General features: G+C 38.3%; 3 protein-coding genes across 9 annotated transcripts; 2 read left to right on the forward strand and 1 right to left on the reverse strand.

The window, feature by feature from the left end:
* LOC135165147 (uncharacterized protein) lies at positions 1-19173 on the forward strand. 5 transcript variants are annotated; one of them, XM_064126157.1, is made up of 7 exons: positions 1-219; positions 309-589; positions 12062-12147; positions 12516-12650; positions 16788-17195; positions 17292-17652; positions 17751-19173. In XM_064126157.1, the coding sequence occupies exons 2-7, from the start codon at positions 536-538 to the stop codon at positions 18345-18347; spliced, it is 1641 nt and encodes a 546-aa protein (XP_063982227.1). In that variant the 5' UTR covers positions 1-219; positions 309-535; the 3' UTR covers positions 18348-19173. The 5 variants fall into 5 exon arrangements, with proteins under 5 accessions (XP_063982227.1, XP_063982226.1, XP_063982229.1 ...); XM_064126156.1 differs by having other exon boundaries at positions 1-589; XM_064126154.1 differs by lacking the exons at positions 1-219; positions 309-589 and adding an exon at positions 11218-11625.
* Positions 15407-27177, reverse strand: LOC135165144 (guanine nucleotide-binding protein-like 1). 3 transcript variants are annotated; one of them, XR_010299430.1, is made up of 4 exons: positions 26755-27177; positions 25264-26384; positions 20425-25195; positions 15407-20303 (listed from the first exon to the last, which is right to left on the reverse strand). XR_010299430.1 is itself a non-coding variant. In XM_064126150.1 (3 exons), exons 1-3 carry the CDS (start codon positions 26864-26866, stop codon positions 24665-24667), a joined length of 1764 nt encoding a protein of 587 aa, XP_063982220.1. In that variant the 5' UTR covers positions 26867-27177; the 3' UTR covers positions 15407-24664. The 3 variants fall into 3 exon arrangements, 2 of the variants coding, with proteins under 2 accessions (XP_063982220.1, XP_063982221.1); XM_064126150.1 differs by having other exon boundaries at positions 15407-25195; XM_064126151.1 differs by having other exon boundaries at positions 15407-25195; positions 26776-27174.
* LOC135165146 (coiled-coil domain-containing protein 93) lies at positions 21012-24169 on the forward strand. The gene is made up of 10 exons (XM_064126153.1): positions 21012-21152; positions 21250-21363; positions 21429-21523; positions 21685-21796; positions 21963-22436; positions 22613-22824; positions 23000-23319; positions 23406-23526; positions 23691-23775; positions 23866-24169. Exons 1-10 carry the CDS (start codon positions 21102-21104, stop codon positions 24025-24027), a joined length of 1746 nt encoding a protein of 581 aa, XP_063982223.1. The 5' UTR covers positions 21012-21101; the 3' UTR covers positions 24028-24169.
* Positions 27178-27217: the final 40 nt, after the last annotated feature.

Consider the following 27217-nt stretch of genomic DNA (forward strand, 5'->3'; position numbering starts at 1 on the left):
ATTCCTCGTTGAGTCTTTCCGACAATCGGAACGAGAACAACTTCACGGAGATAGCATTGGCTTGGACAAGCAGAAACGTGGCATTTGTTGTTATTTTTTTTATTTTATTTTTCAAATTATCTTAACGAGGAATCAAAGACGAAAAAGAAAAAAAAAACAAAGTCATTTTAAATAATTGACAACAGTGTAGAAACGAAAAAGAGAAAGACAAACAGAGAAGTTGATTTTTCTTCTTTTTTATTGATGGATAGAGAGACGAGGAGACATATTTATTATATATGTTAAATATATCTATAAATATATTGTAGATATTGTGGATATAATTGTAGCGAGTTATTTATACAACGCGCATTCACCCGGGAGTGTGTCAGCGCGATTTTTGATTGATTTTAATTGTATGTGGTTGGCTCACATCAATTGCTCAATCCTCTGGGAAGATATTGCCTGGTGTCCAAGTGAGGGAGAATAATTTTCATTCATAGAAGGGGATATCACTGATAATAATTATTGGAGATTGGTTCCCTCATCACGGAATATGTCGCACAAAATGTCGAGCGATGCAACGCCGATTCACGGGGGTGATTTCAAGGTGAGTTGTATTTATCATTTAAATCTATTTTATTATCTGTTTCGTATGCCCACGTCATCACAATGTATCGTCGTGTCAATAGAGTCGGGAAAATTCTCATATCTATTCGTTAGAAGTCCGGGATTGGAGGGGTAATAAAGAAAACATGAATTGCGTGTGAACGATAAGTCGAGGCTCAGGGAAATATTTGAAAATGTGGAAGCGCATGCGCAAGGGTTAAATTCGGGTGCAGAATTCGGTCAACGGGACGGGGATTATTTTTGAAATTTTATTTCGCTCGTAGCGGATAGTTTGAAAATATGTCGTGCAAAGGCACATGCGCAGTCAGTAATTTTAAGTAGATTGGGCGCATAATAATTTCGCCGTTAATTCGGTATTAATATTTATCATTTGAAAATATTGCATTGGCGCATGCGCGGCTCGTATGCGCGAATAGCAGTGGTTCAAATCTTATGCGTTTGTTCAGCAATATTTTCGTTCACTCAGGTATTCCAGTGCTTTTGATAATGTCGTGTGGAAAAATTTTCTCGCCCTGACGCAATCGCTGTCTTCAATTGGATCATACATTCCCTGTTGTGTATTGTATCCTCATTGACTCATTAGTTCTCGGATTTTTTGTAATTTTGTCCTGTTCATTCTGCGTCAATGCTAACAGAATAAAAAGCAATGTTTGCATTATACACGCCTTTCATGGACATTTTTCACGATAAAAAAACCTCCGAAGGCCACCGTTTACCCAAAATTTAGTTCAGAATTTAGGTTTCAATTTGAAGTATTTTTTTTTATTCCTCAAAATAGTAATAAATCAATGACCGACACTTGTTGATTTTTTTTTTCGATACAACTTCGTTATCGACTCGATCATCGCATTCTTCAGTCAATGAAGATATTAAAAAATAAAAAATGATAATTACGGAGAACAGAACATTTTTAAAAAGCCCTTGTTTCAATATATTTCTAATCAAATATTATCTTTGGAAAATCTTTCGAAGAATTTTGTGGGTTTAACAAGTAGATTTTCCGGAAAACTTCAGGTTCCGGGAAAATATTGATCAGATAAAAATTTTTCTATTCAGGCAGTTCGATATTACTAATGCAGCTATTTATTTTTTCGTTGATTTATATCGCATCAATCAATCGAAAGCCTTTCGACTTTCTTCCATCGCAATTCCCAGTATTGGATTCCCCGATAAGTTTGCGCGCGCAGCATTTTCGTTGTCAGACATGTCCTAACTTGCTCCAGGAGCTGGCCGTCTCACTACCTTTTCGTTATTCAATATTCCTTTATCCTTTTTATTTTCGCGTGTCTTCGGGTACCCGAAGGGCTCCTTGAGCACTTGATGGCGCAGTTTTTCTTTTAACGATATGCTGTAGTCCTTTAAGGGGATCAGGATCGTTGGGGAGCAGGGGAGGACGTTTTTTTTTGGGAAAAAGGAAGAGAGAAATGCACTGCGATTGGTGGTGAGGGTTCGCGCTATTGAAGGTAGTTCAGGAGTTATAGAACAGGGAATAGGTTGAATTTTGTTGGGGCAATGTCGGATGGAGGTTGGCGGAGGGCGAGGGTAGGCTATGGATCCCTGTAATTGTATCAGAGGTATACAGCGAGGGTTCAACGACACACAGCACCGCGAGGGTAAATCAATAATGATGGACAGTGGTGGGCAATTTAATTAATATTGCACTGTTGCTTTCCATTCTTACGAGAATTCGTTGTTTAAGGGGTAGTTCAGGGTACGCGGAGGGAAAAATTCTTTAAAAATTATGTGCCTATTCCATAATCTGTCACGCGACAAGAAATTTTAGATAAAAATTAGACGTCCAGGGGGCGAAACGAGGGCGAAGGGTTGTTTTATCACCAAAATTAGTCTCTCAAGCCTAATTTTTCCAACAAAACTCGACTCAATAAGTGGTTGAGTGTCATTTTGCCCCACGTTTCGCTCTCTAAAGGGCTAATTTTTGATCCAAAATTACTTTCCGTGCGGTCAAAAGAGTATTCGGTAAAAATTACGGGTCAGTTATGCACTTGTTCAGTGAATTTTCAGGAAAAAGTCCAAAATATTCCAAAAAAAATATGGAACGTTCAGTGAAAAAAAGTGTAACTGTTCCGTAATTCGATCGAATATTGTTTTGACTGGGAGATACGGAACAGGCACGTCATTTTTAAAGAATTTTTCGCTCCGTGTATTCGGATCCTTCTTTTCGAGCTACATGAAATTAAGATTTCTATCTCAACGTATATCGGAGTTATAATGAACTAAAATAATGAGTCTGCCCATTAAATTTCGCTTCCATTAACGTTAGAATTATCGTCAGGATTTTCTAAAAAAAATTAATTTATTACCCGCCCAATTAAAGAGACTTATCCAGACATTTGGATCGCAGGATGGTGGTGGCGAATCTCTCGATTATTGATTTTATTTCTTTGTTCAGTCAGTTATGAATGATCCACGGTCTTATTGATCTGAGGTGATAATCTCCTGGGAGATCAGTACTAGAGATTGCGTGTACCTCTGAATTCCACTGACACGCCTTCATAATCCTTATCGGAGTGTTCAGTAACTGAGGGGGAGATTGTCATTGATGTGTAACGGCTCATGAATCTTCACCTCATGAGTTTACAGACACTGATAACGCGGTAATCGTTGTACATGAGTTTCATATTCTAGAAAGACAGAGTTTTTCCATGTTTACTACTGAAAAAAGTCGCTAGATTTATTCGAAGTTATGAAATGAACCACCCACTGCACCTCAGTATTTGAATTTCCAAATGAAAAAGTATTTCCTATGTATCTAGGGAGCGAGACAAAATAGATTTTCTTCAACTCAAAATGGAAATGATGGAGTTATTCAATGACAGCCATTGTAACGGTCGATCCCATTAGCTCCTCAACCATTAAAATGTTATAGCGCGATGATAATTTTTTTGCATTTTTTTTACTCGACCGCGAATAATGATGAATAATGATTTTTCCAGAATTACTATTGAAAAATACTTCAGGGGAAACGGAGCCCTCTCTACATGAGTTTTCCTTAATAATTATTACTCTTTATCTCTGAAGCTATTTTATCAAGTCAATAATCGGCTTGTTAAGATAGTGAAGGGAGCTGACACAAGAAAAGTAATGATTACAGTAGGAAACTCAACAATGTAGCGGCAAACCGACATATGTCGAATTAGTAGAAAATTTGAGGAATTGAAAAATTTAACTGATGATTCAATGGAAAAGTACATAGAAATATTATGTGATTGTAAAACAACTCCACCACAACTTTAGTGAATATATTGTGCTGACTAAAAATATTTCGTCTACTGTTTAATGAGGAAAATTTTCATGTTTCCTCGTTGACGTTTCCACCGCCGGAAGGTCGGTCACAATCAGCTCAGGGCCATGTCGCGGTGAATATTATTTCCCTATTCTCCATGCAATTATTACCCCACCACAATATTCCCCGGAATAAGTTGAAGTTAATGTGAAATAGTTTTTACTATTTATTTTACCACTCGAGTTGCATACGCTACTCGGATCCCCTGATTTTACCTGAAACTGACATTTGACACGTGGTTGGCCGAGAGCGCCGGTCGCCTGACTACGTCATGGAAATTTCCACCTGAGCTCTTTCTTTCTTCCACCTATTTCTGTCTCCGTTCTAACCATTTGGCTGTACTCAGCGCCACCGGGTCGCCTTTCCCCCCTTGTTAAGCCAGGGGAAAGGGTCGCTCGGATATTTCACCGCATTTTTGCGGTATCTCTCATTATTTTTTCCTCCAAATTACTCGGACAATGTCTTCGACTCAACGTGTGGCAATCACACGCCCTTTTCACATTTTCTTTCCTCAATTCTAGTTTGAATTTTTCCTCACTCGATGCTCGATTTATATAACAGATGGCGCTTGTGAGAACGTGCACATGAACGTTGTCTGACTCATTTTTATTCACCAGGGAGCGATGAAAAAGTTTCCTGGATAGAGAAAGCAATGGCAGTGATCAGTCTCGAGCTGTGTGCCAACATTTTATGGTACAAATGAAGTTTCGAGTAATTTTTATTGTCGGAATTAACGTATGGATTCACCTGTCGAAATCACGAGAGAAATTTGAATATATGTCATTTTGTTATGGCATAAAGAGGCAAAAGATTTCTGTTCACTCGAATTTTGAATAAATTTTCCCATCGAAATTTTCAATAGTTTTATAACTTGAAGTACATTTATGTCGATCATCGCTCCTTAGAGATTAATCCGCTTTGATTTAGAATCAAGTAATGACTGTTAATGGGATGTCTCTTGACTAATTTGGAAAATTATTTTTTGGCATTTCGTCATCCTTGATGTGGAATTCCCAGAGAATGTTTATAATGACAGCTGGATTGGTGCTGATTCAACTGCATCACACCAATGCGGAATTCAACCGCAGGGGCAAGACCTCATTTTACCGAGTGTATTTCAATGTGACAAAATTTCATGAGGTTTATAAATTGACAATTAACATTTTTATGGTAATTTTTTTTATTCGCAACCGTTGGAATTGGCCATTGTCCTTCGAGTGTGGGTAATCGAAGTTTGGGTAATATTCAGTGATTTATTACTTAATGAAAAAATTTCGATCGGTGGTCTCCCATAAAATATCTCACAGGGAAAATTAATGTTCGTAGGCGATAAATGAGGTCATTTGCGGGCATTTTAATGCTCCCTCATAATCGTCAAAACTTCAAATATATCGATAGTTGTTCCGCTGAATAAGAAATTGATTACATCTTGCGGTTGAGTTTTAGAGATTTTTAAATGCCCGATTATGAAAATTAAATTTGAAAAACAAATGTATGGTTTTGGTTATGCACCTGAATTATCAATTCTAAAATATTTCAATCTACGAATCCTTCGAAATTTGGTTTTCTACATATCTTTAAACCCATTCCAGTTGATTAATTTTTTTTTCTCGAAGCACTCGTCTGGTATGTTCCGTCAGACCCGTGAACATGCATATATTTAACGCAGCTGATAAAGTACTCGTTCATAAAATAAACTCAAGACTATTTCTATACGCAAGAACTGACTCAAATAGAATAATTAAAGATGCGTCATACGTGGTTGACCACGGAAAAATGTGACACGTCAGAAATAAAAATTGGCTGAACAGAACCCGTGTTATTGATATTAAACGAAAAAGAAGAAGAAAAAAATCATGAGCCTGCAGTGGACAACCGAAAAAATTTTTGAAAAATATTGAGCGATAGCTTTCGAACCCCACAAACGTCAAAATAAATGTGAGACCATATGCAAGAGAATGAGGGTCAGCGACTGACTCATTTGACATGAATTACCTCACATTCAAAAAATTAATTTGAAAGCGTGATAGGTTGTTTTGTCTTTCACTCACTAATGTGATATCATTATCTATTTACTTTGGCAGCTAACTTTGTCATCTGTCCAATGAGATCACTGATAAAGATCATTCGCGTAAAACATTTAAATATGAAACAATTACCTATTCTGACCTATAAAACAACTGCCACTGTAACTTTGGCCAAGGAATGTTTAATCTGTAATTTGCATGAAATTAACGGGATGATACAGCAAATAGCACCCGTGATGAATAGACCTACAATTGTTATTCCGCTAAAAATAACTCCGAATGAAAATGACGTACAGTGACAATTTTCACGTCACGCAACGGTTTATTAAATACGAAAAGTAACGAAATTATGCTGTAACGCAGAGAGAGAAAAATTCTTGAAAAATTACGTTCCTCTTCCATAATCTACCAGTCAAAATAGCATTCAGTAAAAATTACGGAACACGGAGTTACACATTTTTTTACTGAACATTTTATATTTTTTCCTGAAAGTTCACTGAAAAAGTGCGTAAAACGGTTCCGTAATTTTGACCGAATATTGTTTCGACTGGCAGATGACGAAACAGACACATAATTTTTGAATAACTTTTCTCTCCGTGTGGAGCTAATTCATCTGACACCATCTGCGAAGCCTTATCAGAGAAAATATAAATCCGATCTAGATTAACTAATGAATGAATCAGTCAGTTAGTAATGCGTCACCCAAACAGCACTCCCTAATTCACGGAAAGAACCGAGTATTCGATGAGTGCGTAGCGCCATTGAATTCAAATGTTTAAATTCATTTCAATGTTAACGACGATCAACAGACAATTGATTTGATACTCCAATTGACCATTAGACTTTGGTGATTTTATTAGGAATGATTGGCAGTTTGTACCGGCTGAACGTTCCATTTTTGTCGACACATTATTATTATACATATTAGGAATTGAGGCAATTGACGCGAGGTTGAACTTTGTAACTTATATACTGTGGATTGTAAATGATTCGACATTCATTTATTGATGGTATTGCTGAAGGCTATTTATAGTATCGTCATACGATGGATCGCCTTGTAAACTCCCGAAAATTATTTGATATTCGACGATGAGGCATGATAAATGAAAACAATAGCATCTAGCTTGAGGTTTGGTCATTACCAGATGACAGTTCTAATGAAATTGTGATTAAATAGTCATCATCTTCCATTAGTATAACTCAGAGGAACGTTTAAAAATGATAACAAAAATGTCAAGGCAATTTAACGATATAATCTTCTATTGAAGTGTCATTTGGAGCGAAAACTTGATGAAATCACCGAGATTTAACGAATATTAGCTTCACAGGAAAAACAAATATGTGAATGAAATAAAATGTTGCCTGGATTCCATCCGATGTTTCCTTTCCCTCAGACAGTTTCTCCGGTTTGAAAAATTTTCGAAAATCGGTTTTTTTTATCTGTCTAACAATCATTCACATTCATTCATTACAGAGTTCATTACCGAGTAACAATGGTCGTTCCCCCTAATTTATAAATAAATTCTGGTAACTTTCTCAGTGGGCCATTCTCCCAAGTGATGATTTACTAATAAATTAGTAAAAATACCAGCAATTGCAAAAAAAACTCAGTTGACCCAATCGTCAACTAATCACCCAGGGAATAAGTCAATCAAACTTCAATTAAATAACATTCAAATGATCTGGTAAATTTCGCCACTCGCTGTATTAGATATCTCCTAATCAATACCGACTTTCACATTATCACAACCACATTTTTCTTATCGTTGTGGATATTTAAATTGAAGTTCTTATCATCTCCGTAAATTTGTTCACGCAACATTCCATTCAATTATGAATCGCCGCTCGGCCCCGGCTATCAGCACTGAGAAGCAGTTGTCAACGATAGTATATGTACAGAAATAAAAAGGTTTAAATACGATAAGAATACGTTGTCCTAGGGATTGATGATTATTAGACTGTCCTATCAAGTAATCAGTTCAATTGTCGGAACGTATTAGAATTAGCAATGGTTTGCGCTCGGATTAAGGGCCTGACTGATGAGATTGTAATGAGACTTAATAGGCACCGTGGAATAATGAAATATGCCCAGCGAAGGCCAAGCATAAATGTCCACCACGTGGACTAAATAGTCGCATTCGTTTTGTTTTTACGACGCCCGGCTAGAATTCACTCGTCAACCAAGGTTACCACACACTCACGACATTCATTAATTGTGTTAGTGACCCAGTAAGTCAACTGGATATTCGGTGGGTTCAGGCAAAATAATTTAACGCTCGATTAATCATGCAGAGTTCAAATGTCTTAAAAATAGTCGCCAAAATCATTGACAGGTTTTATTGGGAAAAAACGATAGCGAGATTGAGAATTGAATTGGATTCCTTGACATTTATTCACAAGGTTTCCACAATTAATTTCCCCACTTTAACGAAATTGTCATATTTTTAGTGAAAATTTCATACATTTTTTTAAAATGAAAATTGGACATCAAGTTAGTGGATTGTTTATAAACAAAATGATTATGAAAATTCCTGAGGAAAACCATGTATTTATTGGTAATATTGGTCTGTGAATATTGACTCATCAGCTAGACGCAAAATCAATGATTAACAGTCCACTTAATGAGTGGAAGAACCGGCTGTACCGATTGATCGATCAAAATCCTCCATCACTCAAGTACATCATTCAACCGAACATTATTGAACTGCTTTGACCTTAACTTCCATCTTCAACTTCTCAACTCTTCATTGATTTGTGTATAGACGAGAGCTTATCAAGTTACGAGAGAATTGAAAGGCCAACGGAGTTGGACGATCTCAGCCCCATTCGACAAATTACAATTAAGCACTTCGGGGACGCCTGTCATTATGCACTGATTCCTGAATCACTATATCATGAGGATATGACGTACTACCGGGTTGAAAATTTGTTAATATGTTATTGCTGACCCTCTCCCAACGGCGTCAATTGCCCTTCTGTACTTTGGCCGTCGTAATAATTTTCAGATTTGTTTTTCTAATAAAACGCCTGTTTACCCCGGTTATTCTCGTCTATTTGCAAATGCATGTTAATGTCATATTCATTTCCGCAAGCGCAGACAGTTTGAAATTCAGATTGATTTTTTTCTTCAATGTGATCAATGATGTTTTTCATTCTCTACCTAAGGAATCGCACGTGTCACCGATTATTCGAGTCTGGAATTGTTATTGAAGAAATTTAAAATTGTTCGTGATGGTGCGATAGTCAAATCCGGCAATTGAGAGTCTGCAGTGGCAATTGTGACAATTGTTATCTGGTGAAATCATATCAATCACCAAAACTAATCATCATATTGCACGTGTCTCACGATCTGCGAAACTAGACTCACTGATGCAGGACGAAGTTGTTAGAGCTGGTATTAACATCATTGTTAATGCGTGAATTTTCATGCACTTGAGTAAATGATCAGGAGTGTATTCCTGGTAGCTTTAAAGGTCAGGCGTATGTTAAATGTTCTGGTTATAAATAATGGCGCTCCGTTGTCTCGTGATATTGATATTGATTAGCCATTTATTCTCGGCAATGGAAAGTTTTTTTTTTCTGCAGTTGGATACGGTTGGATTATAATTCCCGGAGTGAATCATTACTGAGGGAGTTTAAGAAGATTGACTTAAGCATCTGTTATCAATAACAATTGTTACAGTATTCTGGCATTAGTCATATCCAATGAAACTTGACGCGTTGCTAATTCAATTCCTGCCAATAATACTGTGAAATCGTTGTGACCTCACTCAACACAAACAAAATAACGAGTTGATTGTCAACTTGTGAGTGAATATAAGGGAACTGCTTTAGGACCGAGGATTAAGAATTGTTTTCCTCGATACACTCGAAGGTTCATCCTCAGGAATTCTTGGAAATCATTCAAAAGGACTTAAGGAAGAGTCGAAATTTCTAATGGCTTTCGTAGATATTTTTCAAGCACTAATAAACCTTCATTACTTACTATCTTCTGAACTATGCAGTACAGCTATCTCGCATTCCGTCAATAGGCAGACACTATTATGAATATTTTCTACGAAAAGTATATTGACAATCGTTTGAAAAAACCTGTTTTCAAGAGATATTTTTCGATTTATCCTCCCTAATGATCATTCCAATAGTTATTTCCGCGTAACCGTTGCCAAACCAGACGAAAAAATAAAAGTTATGTACATCGAAGTAATAGAATAAATATGAAATTGACTGAACCCCATGATTTCACAATTCCTTTTCACTCTGGCATAACGACAAAATGTCTCTTGACACCCAAAAATAGTCACCCGGATGTGAAAATCAGTGTATGATAAAATTGCAGGTACGATCCAAAAATATTTGTTGATTGATGATAATCTGAATAGTCAAGATGAGTTCGGTATTCGGTAAACATGAATATCCTTGCATCATACTTGCGCTAATGAATCAGTGTACCGTGAAAAATCTAAAAATAAATAAAAAACAATGTGCCCAACATTGTCGTCACAATAATGACGTACATTGGTAGGATTAACACGACTCTTTGTTGAGCTACCGCCATTCCTTTGGCCCGCAGCATTAAATTATTGGCTGTCGTGTCTAGTGGCGCCTCGGGGATAAACAAAAATAGATAATCATTCAGGATAATTTAAGCCGAAGATCTAGAAGATGATATTGTCGTGTAAAATTTTTCACATACTCACCAAGTGGTTGAAATATACCACAAATCAGCTCTAACAATCATCCAATTTCCGACTCATTGATGAAAGATGGTGGTCAATCATTGACGATCCCACCACATGAGACAATAGATCAGAAATCATCTCCGTACTCACGTGATATCCGTGAGAGTTTGCTCTTCCTATTTTTGCTCGACGTTAGCTCTCATTCGGGTTTGTGTCTGCGTTAGAATAGTATATATTAAGAGCCCCACGTCCTCGGGACATTCTCAAACGTTTTGGCAAGCATTAGCTAGCTTTATGCGTCTCGAACACACAAACTACAGATAGTGGTCATAATACTGTTCAGTCTCATCGTGTTCAGTAGCCACTTGTACGCCCGCGTTGCCCCAGTGTAGACAGTTGCAATTTAACCTGAAGTATCATAGCTGGGAGTTTGTACCAGTGTCTTGTCCGAATACATCAGCCAGTTTGTTCTCCAATAATGCAACATTTGGTAGCACTGGTGTATTTACAATTGTTCGTGTCTCGTATTAAACTTTACAACATCGAAGTGGACTTACGCACAACCTGTCATTATCTCCAACTAGTGTTATCACATGTGTTACATTGAATTGTGTGTAGGAAGTCATTGAGATTCATCAAGCTATGCGTTCAATTAAATCTCATTGATCCGGGTCGGGATTGGCCTCAGCGTTCCGCGTTGATTTTACCCGCGTGATAAAGACGTGATCAACGCCCTCTTCTGTGATAAATTGTGACGTCGATTCCATGACCCTTAACAAGCTTCCTAGGAATGAGGATAAATTCAAATTACTGGATATAACTATCATAATGACTTAAGTGTGGTTGAGTTATTCTTGGAAAAACTACGAGTTATTGGTGATAAAGTTTCCTCATTTCGTTCATTAAAATGTATTCCTTCGGTGAAATCGGTAATACGGACAGTGGCTTCGATGTGGAGATGAGCTCATTGTCTTCCAGCTGTCTGGATGACGACGGTCGAGGACAGGTTGATAAATCATTTAACATTATCATTAGTATCAGTGTGTGCGAGTTGAAGCTCACTGTCAGCCTGTCAAATGAATGGATTGATAATAATCATTAGTATACGCACTACGTCTTATCAATGTAGTTCACCGATAATGTTCATACCTTGGTATAGAAAATAAAATAACGTTGACGGTATAGTAGGGTATGGACAAAACTCGATCCAACTACCATCACTGTGGGTCACCGTGGCCACTTTATTCTGCGCAAGTGGTTGCATAACTGTCCTTTGACGGTCCCCAAAGCAATTTTCATTTCATTTGACGATTAAACTATTGAATTCACCCGTCAAGTCTCACTTCCTCCATTTCACTTATTCACCTCGACGCCCTTGTGGCTATTGAATTGTTGTATTTCCGTGGTTTTATTAACGAATTTGTTTTTTTTAATGATTTCAGCGCACCCCCATGCGTCCAATGATCGCCGAATACGACCCTAAGAAGCACGGCGTGAAAACCGAACTCTCAGACATGGTTCTTGTCAAGTAAGTGTTAAATTACTGATTAAGTTTTTTATGCAGAAATGCTAGTAACATTCATAATGTAGAGAATTTGTTAACAACGAGACAATGGTCAACGTCGGGCATCTGACGGAGGGATTTTCTACAATGACTTGCCACGACCGATCATCGCTTCATATTGATTAAAAACAATTTGTTTAATGTATCACTTTGTACTTGACCGAGTGGAAATTGCATAGTGGATTGGATTTGGTGAACCTTTGAGTCAATATCAGATTATTCATTCATTATTATTTTTTATTTTTACCATATCCATTGGTGTTGGTGTACATTATGTAGTTTTTATTTGATTATAGCGTGATATGCTCCTAATATAATGTTACTTTGATCAGGCATACTGACAACCATAAGGATTATAACTCAATGGGAGAAACCTCTTTCAACACTGATACATATAGAGGATATTCCAATGACAGTTCGGTTCCAATTCGCAATACAATTTCCTCTCGGAACATTACGCACGAAACGTGAGTTTAACCGAGGATCATATATGTGCATTTTGTTCGTTATCATATTTACATTACGTCGTGTCAAATTTAATACCAATTTGATCTATTCATTTGATCCTTTTTATTAAAACAATCATTTCGTTACTGAAAAGAACATTTGCCCATAAAAGACATCTGCCTAAGCATAAATATTTTTTTTTTATTATTATTTTGCCACGCATACCGCCTGATCGCCGCCATCTTATTGAGAATTCAAAATTCACCTGAATGTGCCATCTAGCGAGAGCGTCAGTAAATCACCCGCTGTTTTACACCTAGAAAAGTTTCTGTTGAAATTTCATTTTTTTTTTTCTTCTTTCCTGAAATTTTCACTGCGGTATTCTGTGCAATAAACTTTTCTGCATGTTGTTACATTAGCTCATCGTCGGTTACGTATGCCGAGAGAATGATGCACGTAGGCGGAAGACGTGAGTGAACGCCCACAATAACGTTGACATTGAATCGGTCCAAATTTAGGGGCATGATAAAGTCACGATGCGCGCGCCGATATTTTGGAAAAAAATGTAGTTGAGGGCTCGGTGAGAAACAGGGAATTGTCAATGAATGTCCACGACGAGAATAACTTGTAGGTGTTTAGGGTAGTCAGGGTGATAGCAGAGGCCCTAGACAGTTGTAATGGGATTTTAAATTATCAGGGCTTCTCACAACAAATATGTGGATGACTTCTTAGTGTAGGTAATGTTAATGAACTTATAAAGAATGTTGGATAGTTATTTTCTGTCGGTTTTCGCTTCATATTGGAATGTGTGATGAATTCACGGTTTGCTGATTTTTTCGAAGTTATTAAACGGATGAAGGGAGGGAAAAATTCTTGGAAAATTACGGGTGCGTTTCGTAATCTGTCAGTCAAAATAGTATTCAGTAAAAATGACGGGAAAGTTACGCTTTTTTTCACTGAACGTTCTTTTTCTGGAATAATTTCGATTCTTTCCTAAAAGTTCACTGAAAAAGGGCGTTACTATTCCGTAATTTTGACAATAATGACAATAATTCCGTAATTTTTTTTTTGATATTGTTTTGACTGAGAGAGTACGGTACACGCGCGTAATTTTTCAAGAATTTTTCATTCCATATGAAATATCATTATTCTACAAACCCGTTGCAAGGCCCGAACTGGAAAGGTTTCACTTCTTAAATAATTATATCGACAGACAACGGCGTCTGCCCATTAATTATCGATATTAAATTATCCTTATCGTTATCCGATATTTCAATAATTTTATTTTCGATTCGTTTTGTAGCATTTGGCGCGCAAGTGAAACCTCGTTGACATTGCAATTTGTAAGATCACTCCAGCATTCAAAATTACGAATCTGTTGATCTGGAATAATTTTAAATTTTTCGTCGTTGTTACAATTGAAAGAAGGAACTTTCACACAGATCGATCACGATTCCGACTCATCGAATGTGTCAGATGCAGTAACGTTTATCACACATCTTGTTTAGATGCCAACTTCTCTGTTGATGGAAACTTATCAATGAAATTCAATTCAAAAGTATCGTATTACGATAATAATAAAGTCTGGAATACTGGAGTACAGATGAATGTCACCAGTAATCAGGTCTCCTATCTCCGATTTATGTGGTCTAGGTCGTGCAAGAAGTACCGATTGCGTAACGCGGCGGTGTATTACACGTGATCAGGTTTCGGTGTTGCATCTGATTATTGTAGCCTTCACTTTTCGAGATTTATCACTTCTGTGGCTACACCAGATACTCCTGATTTATTTATATCTCCTTCCGGTGTTTACCTTATGGCAGAATCGTTCAGTTTTGCTGATGCATTTTGAGTGATACATCATGTTCGTTCCGAGAAAATAATTCGACAGATGAATGGTCCAGGAATAATTGCGATAAATAGTCATCGACTACTTCCTCTTTTTTTTCTTCAAACTGACTGCAATATCAAAGATAATTGACAGTTAATCGCCTCAATTTTTCTGTTTTTTTTTTTCGTGATTAATTGGGTGCGCATGGCTTTGCTAAAAAAGCTTTTCATAACTTCGAGTATCAAAACAAATTGTAGAAATTCATCACACGCAATGTCCATCAATCGATCGTTAAAGTCAGTCGAATAAAGTTTAAACGAGTGTTGATTGAAAGGCGAGAGAATGACCCGGTTGTGTTGAAAATAAAAAAGAAAAAACGAGACTTGAGTTGTCTATGGTCGAGGTTTAAAAATAGACTTGAATGGGTAAAGTTTTTTTTTTTCTCGTGAAGAAGGGACAATGGTGACCCAAGTGGTGTACAAGTGGAGTCCTAGCGCGCCTCGAAGACCTTCAGGGCAATTTCCCATCAATAATTGAAGTCTATCCATGAATCATGATGCAGTGGTGATCATGCGGTATGCGGTATTGTTTCAAAATTATCGTCACACCCAGGAAAATCAGAGATTGTAAACTGTTATTTAAATTAGATGGTAAAAATGTGTTTTTACTGTATAATATGTGCATTTATATGATTCCAGACGTGCTAATAGTGCCCGGGCATTGATTCGGAGATCAATCGATAGAAAAAGAAACTCTAACAAAAAAAAAAAATTACGACAGAAACAGACCCTCACATGACGATCTTTCGATAACAAATAATATCATTACACCTCATTTTTATTTTTAGTAACAGAAAAACCAAATACAATTTGTTGTTTTACTGAATTATAATGGTTAACGTGTGTAACCCTTTTTTGTTGTTAAGTGGAAATATAAGTAAACACGGCTTGTTAGTCGTCGTACTGCGTCGGTGGCGCTGGCGGCGTCGGTTGATGCAGTGCGGTGGTTGGCCAGAGCTGAGAGACACCCGCAAAAACACAAATGCAGATAAAAAAACATGTGTGTGTTATAGAAAAAAAAAAGAATAATATTAACAAACGAAAAAAAAAAATAGAAAAGTAAATAACACGCACACGAGTGTTGCTGTGTTTGAGCAACTGATGTGTCACGTGACACTGGGCCGAGGCTTTTTGAGCTCTTCGGGCGGCGAATAATCGATAAAATTAGGAAAAAAAAAATATTATTGAAGCCACCCGGCACACATCTTTATGGAGAATTCAATGGGTACCTACACTACCTCTCTATCATTTACGTTTATATCATTAATATTTGATAAATAAATTATTTTTTTATTTTTGTGACTTCTTTATTTATAATTTAATTGAGGTAGATTAAAAGATTATGAATTGTTACTTGAAACACGTTATAACAAAATATTCATGAGTACACACTATTGGCATGACAGGGTTGCAAATTAATCGATCGGTAATTTTTCCAATGCGTAACAATTTCGGTTGGAGACTGTTAAATGGTGATGGTTTTTTTTTTTTGTAACTCATTTACAATTTTTCTTGGCAGATCGAAGAAAGAGGGGGTAGTGTCTGAGAGAATGGACAATTGGATGGAGTGAGCGTACGATTTTGCGATTGAAAACGACGAAAAGTAAATTTACCTTGGGAGAGGGGGATACGAATTTGGAAACGGGCTTTCTTTTATCCGAGTGTAACAACCACTTCTAACTCTACCAGAGTCAGGAACCTTTGTTCTTGCATGATATAGTCGGCTCTCAACGTACCGTTAGGCGATGATCATGGTCTTAGGCAAAACTAATGATAATACAACACATGTGCGATTGAGTGAAATTATGCAACAAGCTGATTGGCATTCCATCTCATTTAAATTGTTAACATTGATATCTCGCATAGACAGGAATAACACCAGCTTGTTGAATGATTCTACCCCCTCCTTCAACATTCGGCTTGATCATCAGCTTCCACATACTCACAATACACTATTGACATTGATACATCTGATAGAAAACCCATCCTAATCCTGTTTGAATATATAATGTACCTTTGAAATAAACTTCAAGGAACATGAAAATTGTGCAGCGCGAGAGCAACCTGAGACTCATGATTGTAAACCTAAGTACACACTGATAAGACTTAAAAAATTTAATTACAATAATGAAGCAAAAGCTCAAAAATTATCAGGCATAAGCACGTACGTATCGAAAAACAATTCAAGTCTTTTTCTTAAACGTATGATGTGCTTTGATGTTTATTGAGCCTTCCAAAATGTCATTCTAATGGGCCCTGTATTACAGATACAAGTGCGAGAAAAATGAAGTACCAATAACCGTTCAGAATGGCTCAACCCTGCCACTGGTGGAGCGGCCAAATGACGAGGAAGCAGCCCTTTACGATCCATTTGAGCACAGGAAGTTGGCCCATCCAACGTCTGATCTTGACACCCTCATCCATCTGCTCAAGGGTAGCTTGGGCTCTGGTATTCTTGCCATGCCACTGGCATTCAAAAATGCTGGATTATTCTTCGGTCTATTTGCCACATTTTTCATCGGCGCTGTCTGCACTTACTGTGTACACATACTTGTTAAGTGTGCTCATGCATTGTGCAGACGTACGCAAACACCGAGTTTGGGATTTGCTGATGTTGCTGAAGCGGCTTTTCTCGTTGGGCCTGAACCGGTCCAAAAGTACGCCAGACTTGCAAAGTAAGTTGTCAAACTGTCCTTGAGCATTAGTTGTAGAAAATTGCTCATTACAATGTCATTTCGGTGTTGTCTAAATAAATTGTCTTTCTGTTTCAGGGCGACAATAAATTCGTTCCTAGTGATCGATCTTCTCGGTTGTTGCTGTGTCTACATAGTGTTCGTAGCCAACAATCTTCATGATGTGGTCAATCACTACACCCATCAGGACTGGGATGTGAGAATATACATGGCAATGCTTTTGCCACCACTGTTACTCTTGTGCTTGGTGAGAAATTTAAAGTGGCTAGCACCATTTTCAATGCTGGCTAATGCCCTCATAGCCGTTGGTATGGGCATCACTTTCTACTACATCTTCAGGGATACCTCGCAGTTCAAGACTGTACCGGCTTTCTCGAGTTTCTCACAACTGCCATTGTTCTTCGGCACTGCGATCTTCGCTTTGGAGGGAATCGGTGTTGTAAGTATTCCTCATGAAACGAAATTTAATAACCAAGATATTAAACCCCCCAACCAAGACCAAGATATTAAAGACCCCTCGATTTGTTTGATCAATAGGTCATGCCCCTCGAGAACAACATGAAGACTCCAACTCACTTCATCGGTTGTCCCGGCGTCCTCAACATTGGAATGTTATGCGTTGTCACTCTCTACAGTACAGTCGGTTTCTTCGGTTATCTTCGATATGGAGAGGGCACCCACGCCTCCATCACCCTGGATCTTCCCGTCGACGAGAAGCTCGGTCAATCTGTCAAGGTAATGATTGCCATTGCCATATTCTTCACCTATGGACTTCAATTCTACGTTCCCATGGAAATCATCTGGAAGAATCTCAAGTGCCATTTTGGTGCTCGTAAACTATACGTTGAGTACATTGTCAGGGTTTTCCTTGTGATCTGCACCGTTGGCATTGCTATTGCTGTTCCCAATCTCGGTCCCTTCATCTCCCTCGTCGGGGCTGTCTGCCTGTCAACCCTTGGCCTCATGTTCCCCTCCATAATAGAACTGGTAACTGTCTGGGAGCAAGAGGATGGCCTTGGTCGCTACAACTGGAGACTGTGGAAGAATATTCTCATCATCCTCTTCGGTGTACTCGGCTTTGTCACGGGTACATACACGAGTATTCACGAAATAACACAGGACACCAGCAATTGAGACGCTCGACGTGATGTCTGCGTCTCAATAAATAGATCGCATATTTCGCGTTAAATGCGTGGCACGCCGCAAACAACATACAACAATAAGTAATACACAAACAATAACTCTCATTGATGCCACGAATACGGCAATTCGGGGCTTGCACATGCGCCATTTATGGGTAACTAACGTCAACTACGGCTCTCGGATTTATTTATTTTATACATCAATCAAATGAACGAGCGTAGAGTAAATTGTGTCGCCATATTTAGGTACTAGATGACAAACCGGAGGGGTTATTCTACTTAAGTTTTAGTTCTGTTGACGACACGAGAGCCGGAGCTCCTTGACTAATGGTGGAACTGTAGGCTGCTGCTGAGTTCGACTGAGCTTCCTTGTGCAAGAAAAAAAACATTTTTTTTTCAGAGCGAGAGTTTACCTCTCCTGTTAGGAGCTGCTGTCGAATCGGCGCCATTTTGTGACTCTCGACTCGGTAATGGCGGCTGAGATGATGGGATTCTGTGAATATTCTGTATATCTCGGTTGACGCCAAAACGAGGGATCGGAGAGTTAACGCGATTCAGTGATCAATTAACATGATTTTTGACGTCTGTGAATAGCCGGTCTGGCCAGAATCTCGGGACTGTGCCTCTAGGTTAGAATTTTATCGTATGAGATGTTTTCTTTTTGTAACTGTATTCTTCCGTAAATTAGTTTCGCCGTCTAGAACCGCCAGTATTTTCTTCGCTTATGCGGGGGATAGACTAATATGAGAGATACAAAATTTCAATGAAATGAGAGAATAGTGATAGATAATAGCAGTATGACATTTTTTTTTTTTCAAGTTGACCATATTTTTGGGTTTTTTATGATGTATTATGAGATGAGTATTGAGCGGTACCGACAGACTGATTTTTTGAGTGATTTTCTATTGTCATCGATTGTGTGAATTTGGATAATTAGATTTTGACGCAGGCACATATTTTTGGATATTCCGATGTTTTGTGGATCATTGCAGAACACTTGATTTTTGGAAATTAAATAACGTGATGGCTTCGTAGAAATAATGAGTCATTAACGGTGATTGTATAGACAAAATTGTTGGTAATATTTACGGTAACTTTAGATGGAAATAGTGATATGATATGAATTGTTGGAGATTTTTGAGATAGTTTTTATCGAGATTTGGCGATTCGATTACAATAATTCAAGGTTAAATGATACACGTAGATTAGCCATATTCATGCGTCAGTGTCGTGCGATAAAAATCATCATTAAATTTTTGGTAAATTTTCCCTTTTGAAATTTTCATCATGTCTGTAGATAAAACCATGTGACGAGTTTTTGGTACCTGTTTATTTTTCAATTCAATGCATACTGTTATTTTATTTTTCATTGTAACATGAAAAGAAAATGTTATTGTATTTAATAAATGAACAATCCATTTGCAGAAATTGTTGTTGTTTACTACAAATTATTAATATTCCCTCCATTCGATGTGAACAATAACCGAAGGCTTCTCCGGTAGTGCCATGAAGAGGGTCAATTTACGAATTATACAAAATTATTTTACAATTAACTCTCAACCGTTTTTTAAGCCTTTTTTTAAACAGAAGATTTTCTTAATTTTTTGTAACGCTGGACTCAATGGAATGACGTTCAGATTGCACCCCCCACATCAACCAAGGCCCAGGGCACCCTGGCCAAGAGAACAAAGAAACTCTCATATTTTTGGGAGGAAAATGAAAGACATTTTTCATTTTATCTTTAGACGAAAATTCATGTGGGAAAGATTTTACGTTCCTAAGTGTCTCATGTTACACTGAAGCCACCAGAGAAAGCTACGTAGAAAAAAGAGCTGAAGAGGGACTTACGTTCAGTGAGGCCCGAACTGCGTAGTTTCGGGATAACATGATTTATGGATCGTTTTCATCTTCGCCTTCAACTGTTCACATTTTCGTGGCAAGCATTTTCCTGTAGGGAAATTGTTTTCTTCTTAATCGTCGCACGAGTCAACGACATCGGACTCGTGAGACGATTTGTGATGTTTCTAGGGTTCCGGGAATATTCTAAAATCAATTTTTTCGTTTCTCACGTTTTTCTCGGCTTCTGGGCCTCCTACACCCAAACCCTCCCAGCCCAGTTAGCCACCTTCTTCGTGGTAATGCCTTTCCTTCACCATCGGCGCTCCATAAGCGTCAACAATCTCCCCTGTAATCTTTGACAAACGCTGAAAATCTAATTGCAATTATGTGGCCTTGAACAACAAGACGCCCTCTTCATTCGGCTGCACAAAGGTGAACAGTTACCACACTAATAGCATACAAGAAGCTGTAGACTCGACTGAGAGCGTGTGTGCACCCCAATGTACCTCGCCAGCGGGAGGTGGTGGATAGAAAAACTAATTAATGTACATGGTTGATTAGCAACGTACAGTATTTTTTTAATGAGCCGGTGAATGCTCGGGCAGCTCACCCATCCACCAGAATCGACGCACACTAATGTTAGTGATGACCCCCGCGGCGAGAGACGCCACTGTCGATTCTGGCGGCCTCGGTCTCAACACCAACATTTGATCATGACGTCAACGTAGGCACCCTAGTACTAGGGGAATCCTGAACGGCTGGTTTATCGATAAAGTAGAGCGGATGTAAACTTGACGACAAATATCGCGATGATTAGACTCCGGTAACACCCACAATTCGCTCAAAAATGTTACACCATTAAATTTCAACTCGACAAATTGTTGATAGATCATTCTGAACGTTCAGAATGCTCGGAGAGAGATCCAAGAGTTCTGTTCCACCCTCCGACGTTGTCGAGGTAACACGAAAGATAGTTAAAAACACAGTAAATGAAGACAATCCCTTGATTGTTGATTACTGTCTTTTTCATTATAAATCACTTTATGGTGCTATAGGCGGATGTTCGAGAGGATGAGGAACAGGCTGTCAAGTTCAATGAAATTGTTGATCTCCTGGTGGCTGCTGGATATTTCAGGGCTAGGATCAAGGGATTATCAAACTTTGACAAGGTTATTTTCGTCAATGTCCAGAGTAATTATTTTTTATACTAATTAAATTTTCTTCTATATGACAGGTAGTTGGAGGAATGACGTGGTGCATCGAGTCTTGCAATTTCGATGTTGATGTTAATCTTCTGTTTCATGAAAATTTAACAATTGGACAAAAAATGTAAGATTAACACGTTTGTAGATTTCATACGTTCAATTTGGTATTATTCCTCAGGGAATATTTTTAGATTCAAAATAAATACCGAACTTGGTCGATAGAAATTTAAATAACTTTAACGAATGTGATCTAGAATGTTAATTTTATTGGTAAATTGATTCCAGAGCGTTGACTGAAAAAATCGTAGTAATGCTCCCAAAAATGAATTGTCCTCATCGAATAGAACCCCATCAGATACAGGGATTAGATTGTATTCACATATTTCCAGTTATACAGGTAAATGTGCAAGAAAGTTTCATTATTTCACAACTCGCAATTGAATCAAATATTCTCCCTCCATCACAAGATATTCTATTCCTTCACAATGCATAATTTCAAGCAGTTCCTCGTGAGTCTCATTACTCAGTCATTATTTATGATTTTTTGTATTTGAATTTTTCAGTGGCTCGTGAAAAGATCAATAGAAATGAGAAAAGAAACTGCTGGTTTCGTTCGAGAATTCGCAATAAATCAGTTTGACAAACTCCATTTTTCTGGCCGGAAGTCAGAACGTGAAGATGCGAAAGAAAGTATTGAAGTTAACATTCAATCGGCCAGAAGAGCGTACGAACCTCGAAGAAGGTTTAAAAGAACAACTGCCGCACCGACAAATGAAACCGCGAGGGTGAAGAGCACTTTATTGGAGTACGGAATTCTGCCAGTCACTACAACAGCCCCTAAGGGCTTAGAAAGTGATCATGGAGGTTCCCAAAGTACTGATGAAATTGGGGCTGACTCCCTAAATGTTAGAGGCCAGGTGGTGCATTTGGAAGAGGATAGACTGAGTGCTAGTGCTGTGGGGAGTATTGTGGGACTGCAGGCACAGGAAATTGTTGAAGTTTCGGAGAGATATGCATCGTTATCTGTTGAGGATGGGGTGATTACATTTTTTATTTCTCACGTTCTCTTCAATCAACTTTTGTTAATTCTGTAGATGGTGAGGATTTTTTCAAGATCGAAAAAGTTCCTCTTTTAGCCTGACTCAATGTTCTGTAGTGTTGTGATATGAAAATACTGATTCGTTCGCTGGATTGATTCGTTTTGTTTCTGTAGGATGCATCTAGTGAGTCTAGGGTATCAGCAGCTCTCGAGAAACAAAGGTCCAATCTCCAAAATCGGGTAAAGAAGCTAAAGAAAGAGAGAGAAGGGCAACTTCTCAAGATTTCTGAGGAGACTGAACAATTGAAGAAAATACAGGCAAATCGCGAAAGTGTCGAGGATGCGTTTGTTAGGATGAAGGAGATGGAAACAGAGGAGAACAAAGGGTATTATTAAAAATACTATTTAACTAATTGCTGATAAATAATTAATGAAATTCTTTGAATTTTTGAGAATCCCATGTTTTTCGGTACAAAATCCTTTTCTAGTGAGATTGTGAAAATTCGTAAATGATTTTATTGGAAGAAAGAAAATGTTTTTAATATCGCATTATTTGTTTAGAACCCTATTGAAATTGGAGGAATTGCTAGCAGTTCATGCAGGCCTCAAAGACCAAGAGCACAAGTTCAGAGAACAATGCAAATCTGATTTACTCTACCTCCAGAAGCTAGTGGAAAACTGTGGAGAAGTTTGTGAACCCCAAGAGGAACAAAATCGTGTGGCTGAGTACGACGCTTTGACGGAGTCGGTCAGCAAAACTAGGTTGCTACTAGCTAAGAAAAATCGTGCGATTGCCTCCTTGATGAGACAGTTGGATGACGTGCCCGGGCGGTCTGAGTTGACACAGTATCAGAGGCGATTCATGGAGCTTTATAATCAAGGTTAGTTCGTTGGAAGCAAATTACTAACAATTGGAAATGTTTACATTTGCAAAACATCCGAAAATAATTTGTTTTTCTTCCTGCAGTTTCAACAAAACATAAAGAGACTAAACAATATTACACTCTTTATAATACCTTAGATGATACGAAGCTTTATCTCAGTAAGGAGCTATCACTTCTGAATTCAATTTTAGAAAACTACAACGAGTGAGTATGACGTAAACAAATGGAAACAGTAAAACGGGAGAAATGATATTTGATTAGAAAATTTAATTTTTCACGTTTTACAAATTATAATTTTAGAAAATGCTCAATCCTATTTTTTCTTTATAAATTAAAACATCATCTCGAAATATCCATAATGTTTCCAGAGCAATGGCATCTACAAGTGGTAAAGAACAATTTCTTAAACAATTCGAGGCTATAATTGCTGGAGTCAAACGAAATAAAGAGAAGGTTGGTAGATTTTAAAATCAAATATTTGGTATTCACAGGGCTAAGTTTATGAAAAAATTTATTTCTCTTTCTTACTGATAATCACAACAGGTTGAAAAAAAATGCGCAGAAGAAAAAGAGAGGCGTTTTAATCTCAATAAAGACTTAGTAGCACTTGTCGAGCAGCAGAGGAAATACGTCGCCGCAGTGCGACAGCTGACTATTGAGTGCCGAAAGAACGAAGCACTACTTGCCCAACTTCGTGCTGCATGAATCCTAATGAACGTAAATAATTTACGTAAAATTATTATAAAAGTGAAAAGAATGTTTTTTTTTTACTATTTCTTGTAAATGGACCATCATTCATATGACATATAAAGAATGATTTAATGAGAATAAACAATCATAAGGCCCACTCTATGAAGTTAATTGATTCTTGATTCGGTAAATTTTTTCTCAACCCCTCGTCGTCATTGGAGATTTTTTTACCATCATTGAAACGAAAAATTTCGATGAAAGAGTTTGGGAAACTGTTCAGAGAGAATTTGGTGGAGTGAAGAGCATTTTAATACTTAATTTTAGTCTGGACAGTTTATATAATTTTCGTTGAATGATTTCGTACGTGTAAATTAATGTATGCGTTAATGCGACATAATTATCAATCGAGAACTCTTGGATTTATCACAAAAGTTCAGAAGGTAATGTTTGTAACCTGCACAACTACCCCTGAACATCCTTAACATTTTCCCTGCAGAATAAAATGGGGTGTACTGAACTCCCACACCCTTCCTAAAAACGTTTTCGCAACAAATGTGTGCAATTCAGATGCGTGGCTCTTCAGAAAGCCCAAAAATAATATCACTATTTTTTTTAATTTACTCATTCATTCCCTCTATCTTCTCCCCAAACTCTACTGATCATCGGCAAGTGCCCCAAACATATTTCCTGATACCACGAACCCTTCCCGCTGCTTGCCATTATCATCGTCATCAGCATCGTCCTCATCTTCCCCTTCTTCTCCACCACCTTCGTCACCCTCATCACTCCTCTCGCTATCGTCTTCATCGTCCTCAGAATACGAATCATGTCCACCGTCAGCCCCATAGTTATCACTAACACCGTCTTTCACACTCGCCTGGATCCATCTGATCATATTCACATCCTCATGTTGCTCCCATCTCTCCTTCTCCTTACTCCACCTTTCTGGGTAAACAAAAACACAAATCTTGCCTTCCAACGTCATCCTGAGCAATGAGTTAGCGGCCCTGTAAGTGTCCAGTCTAGCAGCTCTGGCAGTTCTGTAATTTCGTTTGGCAGCCCATCCCTCACAGATATCCATAGCCGACCAGCTGTCGTCGTTTTCCTGATGCTGGATCCTCAGCAATGCAGGTAGATCCAATCTTTCTCCCAAGAACTTGATGGTGGTGTAAGGCTCCCTTACCTGAAAATAGACAGAAGAGAAAGTTGAACAAATCCCCAATACAACTAGCAATAAATCTCAATCCTGACCTGAGCAATTGGGAAGGATCCCATCAGGATCTGCAGTTGCTTAGGAACAGTAGAGGGAAACACGAGCCCAGGACAATCACAAAGGCAGACTGTCTTCGTCAAATAGATGGTCTGAAAGTGTTTGGTATGCCCAGGTGTCCTGGACACACTTACAACCTTCTTCCCCATCAGTGCATTCATCAACGAGGATTTGCCAACGTTAGGTGGTCCAATACACCCAATAGTCAGAACTCCATTCTTGTATTTTTCATGCTCAATGTAACTGGTGTCCTCCTTTGTAAGGTGAATTGTATTCGCCTTGTGATCGATGTCCTCGAGATCGCACTCCATCTGCATCTCCTCCTGTATCTTCTCCTGCCAGGACGACAGATCCACCTGGTCTGCGACAATGGTCTTGCAGGTTGTGAAAACTTTTTGGGCTCCTTCTGCTGCCATCCTCAGTTTTCCTTTGCGTCTCCTCACCTTCAATCCCTCACCGTCCTCTTGATTACCTCTAAGATTGTACTTGGGATAGGACGTGAAAAACAAAATGTGAATCTTGGGGTAATGCAGCTGGAAGTACTCCCTCCAGGCGAGGACCAGGGCTGGGGAAGCTAGATCAATCTTATTCAGAACCAGAATCATGTCTTTCTTCAGATCGTTGGTTACGTAGTTGTACAGATAAGGTGGGAACATTAGAACTGGATACCTAATGTCCACGATGATCAGAAGAATATCGGACATTTCCAGAACCCTCCAGAGCTGCCTCCACGTCTGGAGGTTTAGCTCAAAGTAACTGATATCTTTGATACTCTCGAGATGGCACAGGTATTCTGTGAAGTATTTCTGTTCCCTCATATCTAGGAGCTCTCGAGACATGGAAAATTCCCAGGGCGGACGTTTTGGCATGTCCACATCCTCGGGAAAGTAGTTAGATGAAACTTCCTGCTGGTCTAAGGGGAGAGGGTGAATAGTCTTTCGGGCTGCCTCTTGTCGGTGCCGGAGTTCTTCTTTGGATTCTTGGAAGAACTGTAGGGCGTACCGATTTCGACCAGTTGCGTCACGGGGTTGTTTGTTGATCGTTTGAATTTTTCCACTGTCTGAATCATCATCGGCGTCGTCATCTTGCTTCCGGGGAGGTTCTGTTACCAGAATCATTTGCTTAATGGATTTAGGGGCTCTTTTAAACGATTATATATATTTTTTAACATTCAGCCTCAAGGGTTTCACGCAGTAGTATTTCTAGTTGAGACATTAATATTTCATAGATAATGAAACGTCCAGAAATTAGGATTTTTGACCATTTCTTAATTTAGATATCCTTTGTTTTCCTATTCTCCCCCGAGATATTTTTTTTTGGCTACTCAAAACAATTTTGAAAGTGTGGAATAATTCAGCGATAAATAATTAAAATGCTATTTTTATTTTATGTTTACTACGTAAAGCTGCAGTTTTCCCGTGACATTCGAATCATCATAATAAATATAAACATCACCCTAACCAATATCTTACTGATAAAATTTGCAAAGTTACTTAAGAATGCCTGTTTTCGATGGTTTTTGGCCTGCATCTGCTGCTTCTTAGCTTTCCCACTGAAAGGAGCTTTTCTTCGTCCCTGTGGCATCCTGCCAGCTTCAGTCACCTTGCAATAATTATCTCGCAATACTCCAAAATTCACTCTATCAATAAAACACGTCTGAACACGTCTGAATCACATGCCAGATTGAAGAAAACAAACCACCAAGAAGTGGGACAAGATAAAAGGATGATTTTCAATCGTCCATAACTCGGAAACGGTAGAGTGAAATTCACCAATTTTTTTTTAATCTTAGGAATATCTTTCGAGGTTAAAAATGGAGCACAATTTACTCAACTTCAGTCATTTAATTGGCAGATGTTGATCGTTCAAAAGGTGTCCGACACTTCACGCAAAAGAATCTCTCTCTCTACGCAGATGCGCAGACCGGCGAGAAGT

The sequence above is a fragment of the Diachasmimorpha longicaudata genome, chromosome 8 (assembly GCF_034640455.1).
Source record: "Diachasmimorpha longicaudata isolate KC_UGA_2023 chromosome 8, iyDiaLong2, whole genome shotgun sequence".
In the NCBI taxonomy this organism is placed as follows: domain Eukaryota; kingdom Metazoa; phylum Arthropoda; class Insecta; order Hymenoptera; family Braconidae; genus Diachasmimorpha; species Diachasmimorpha longicaudata.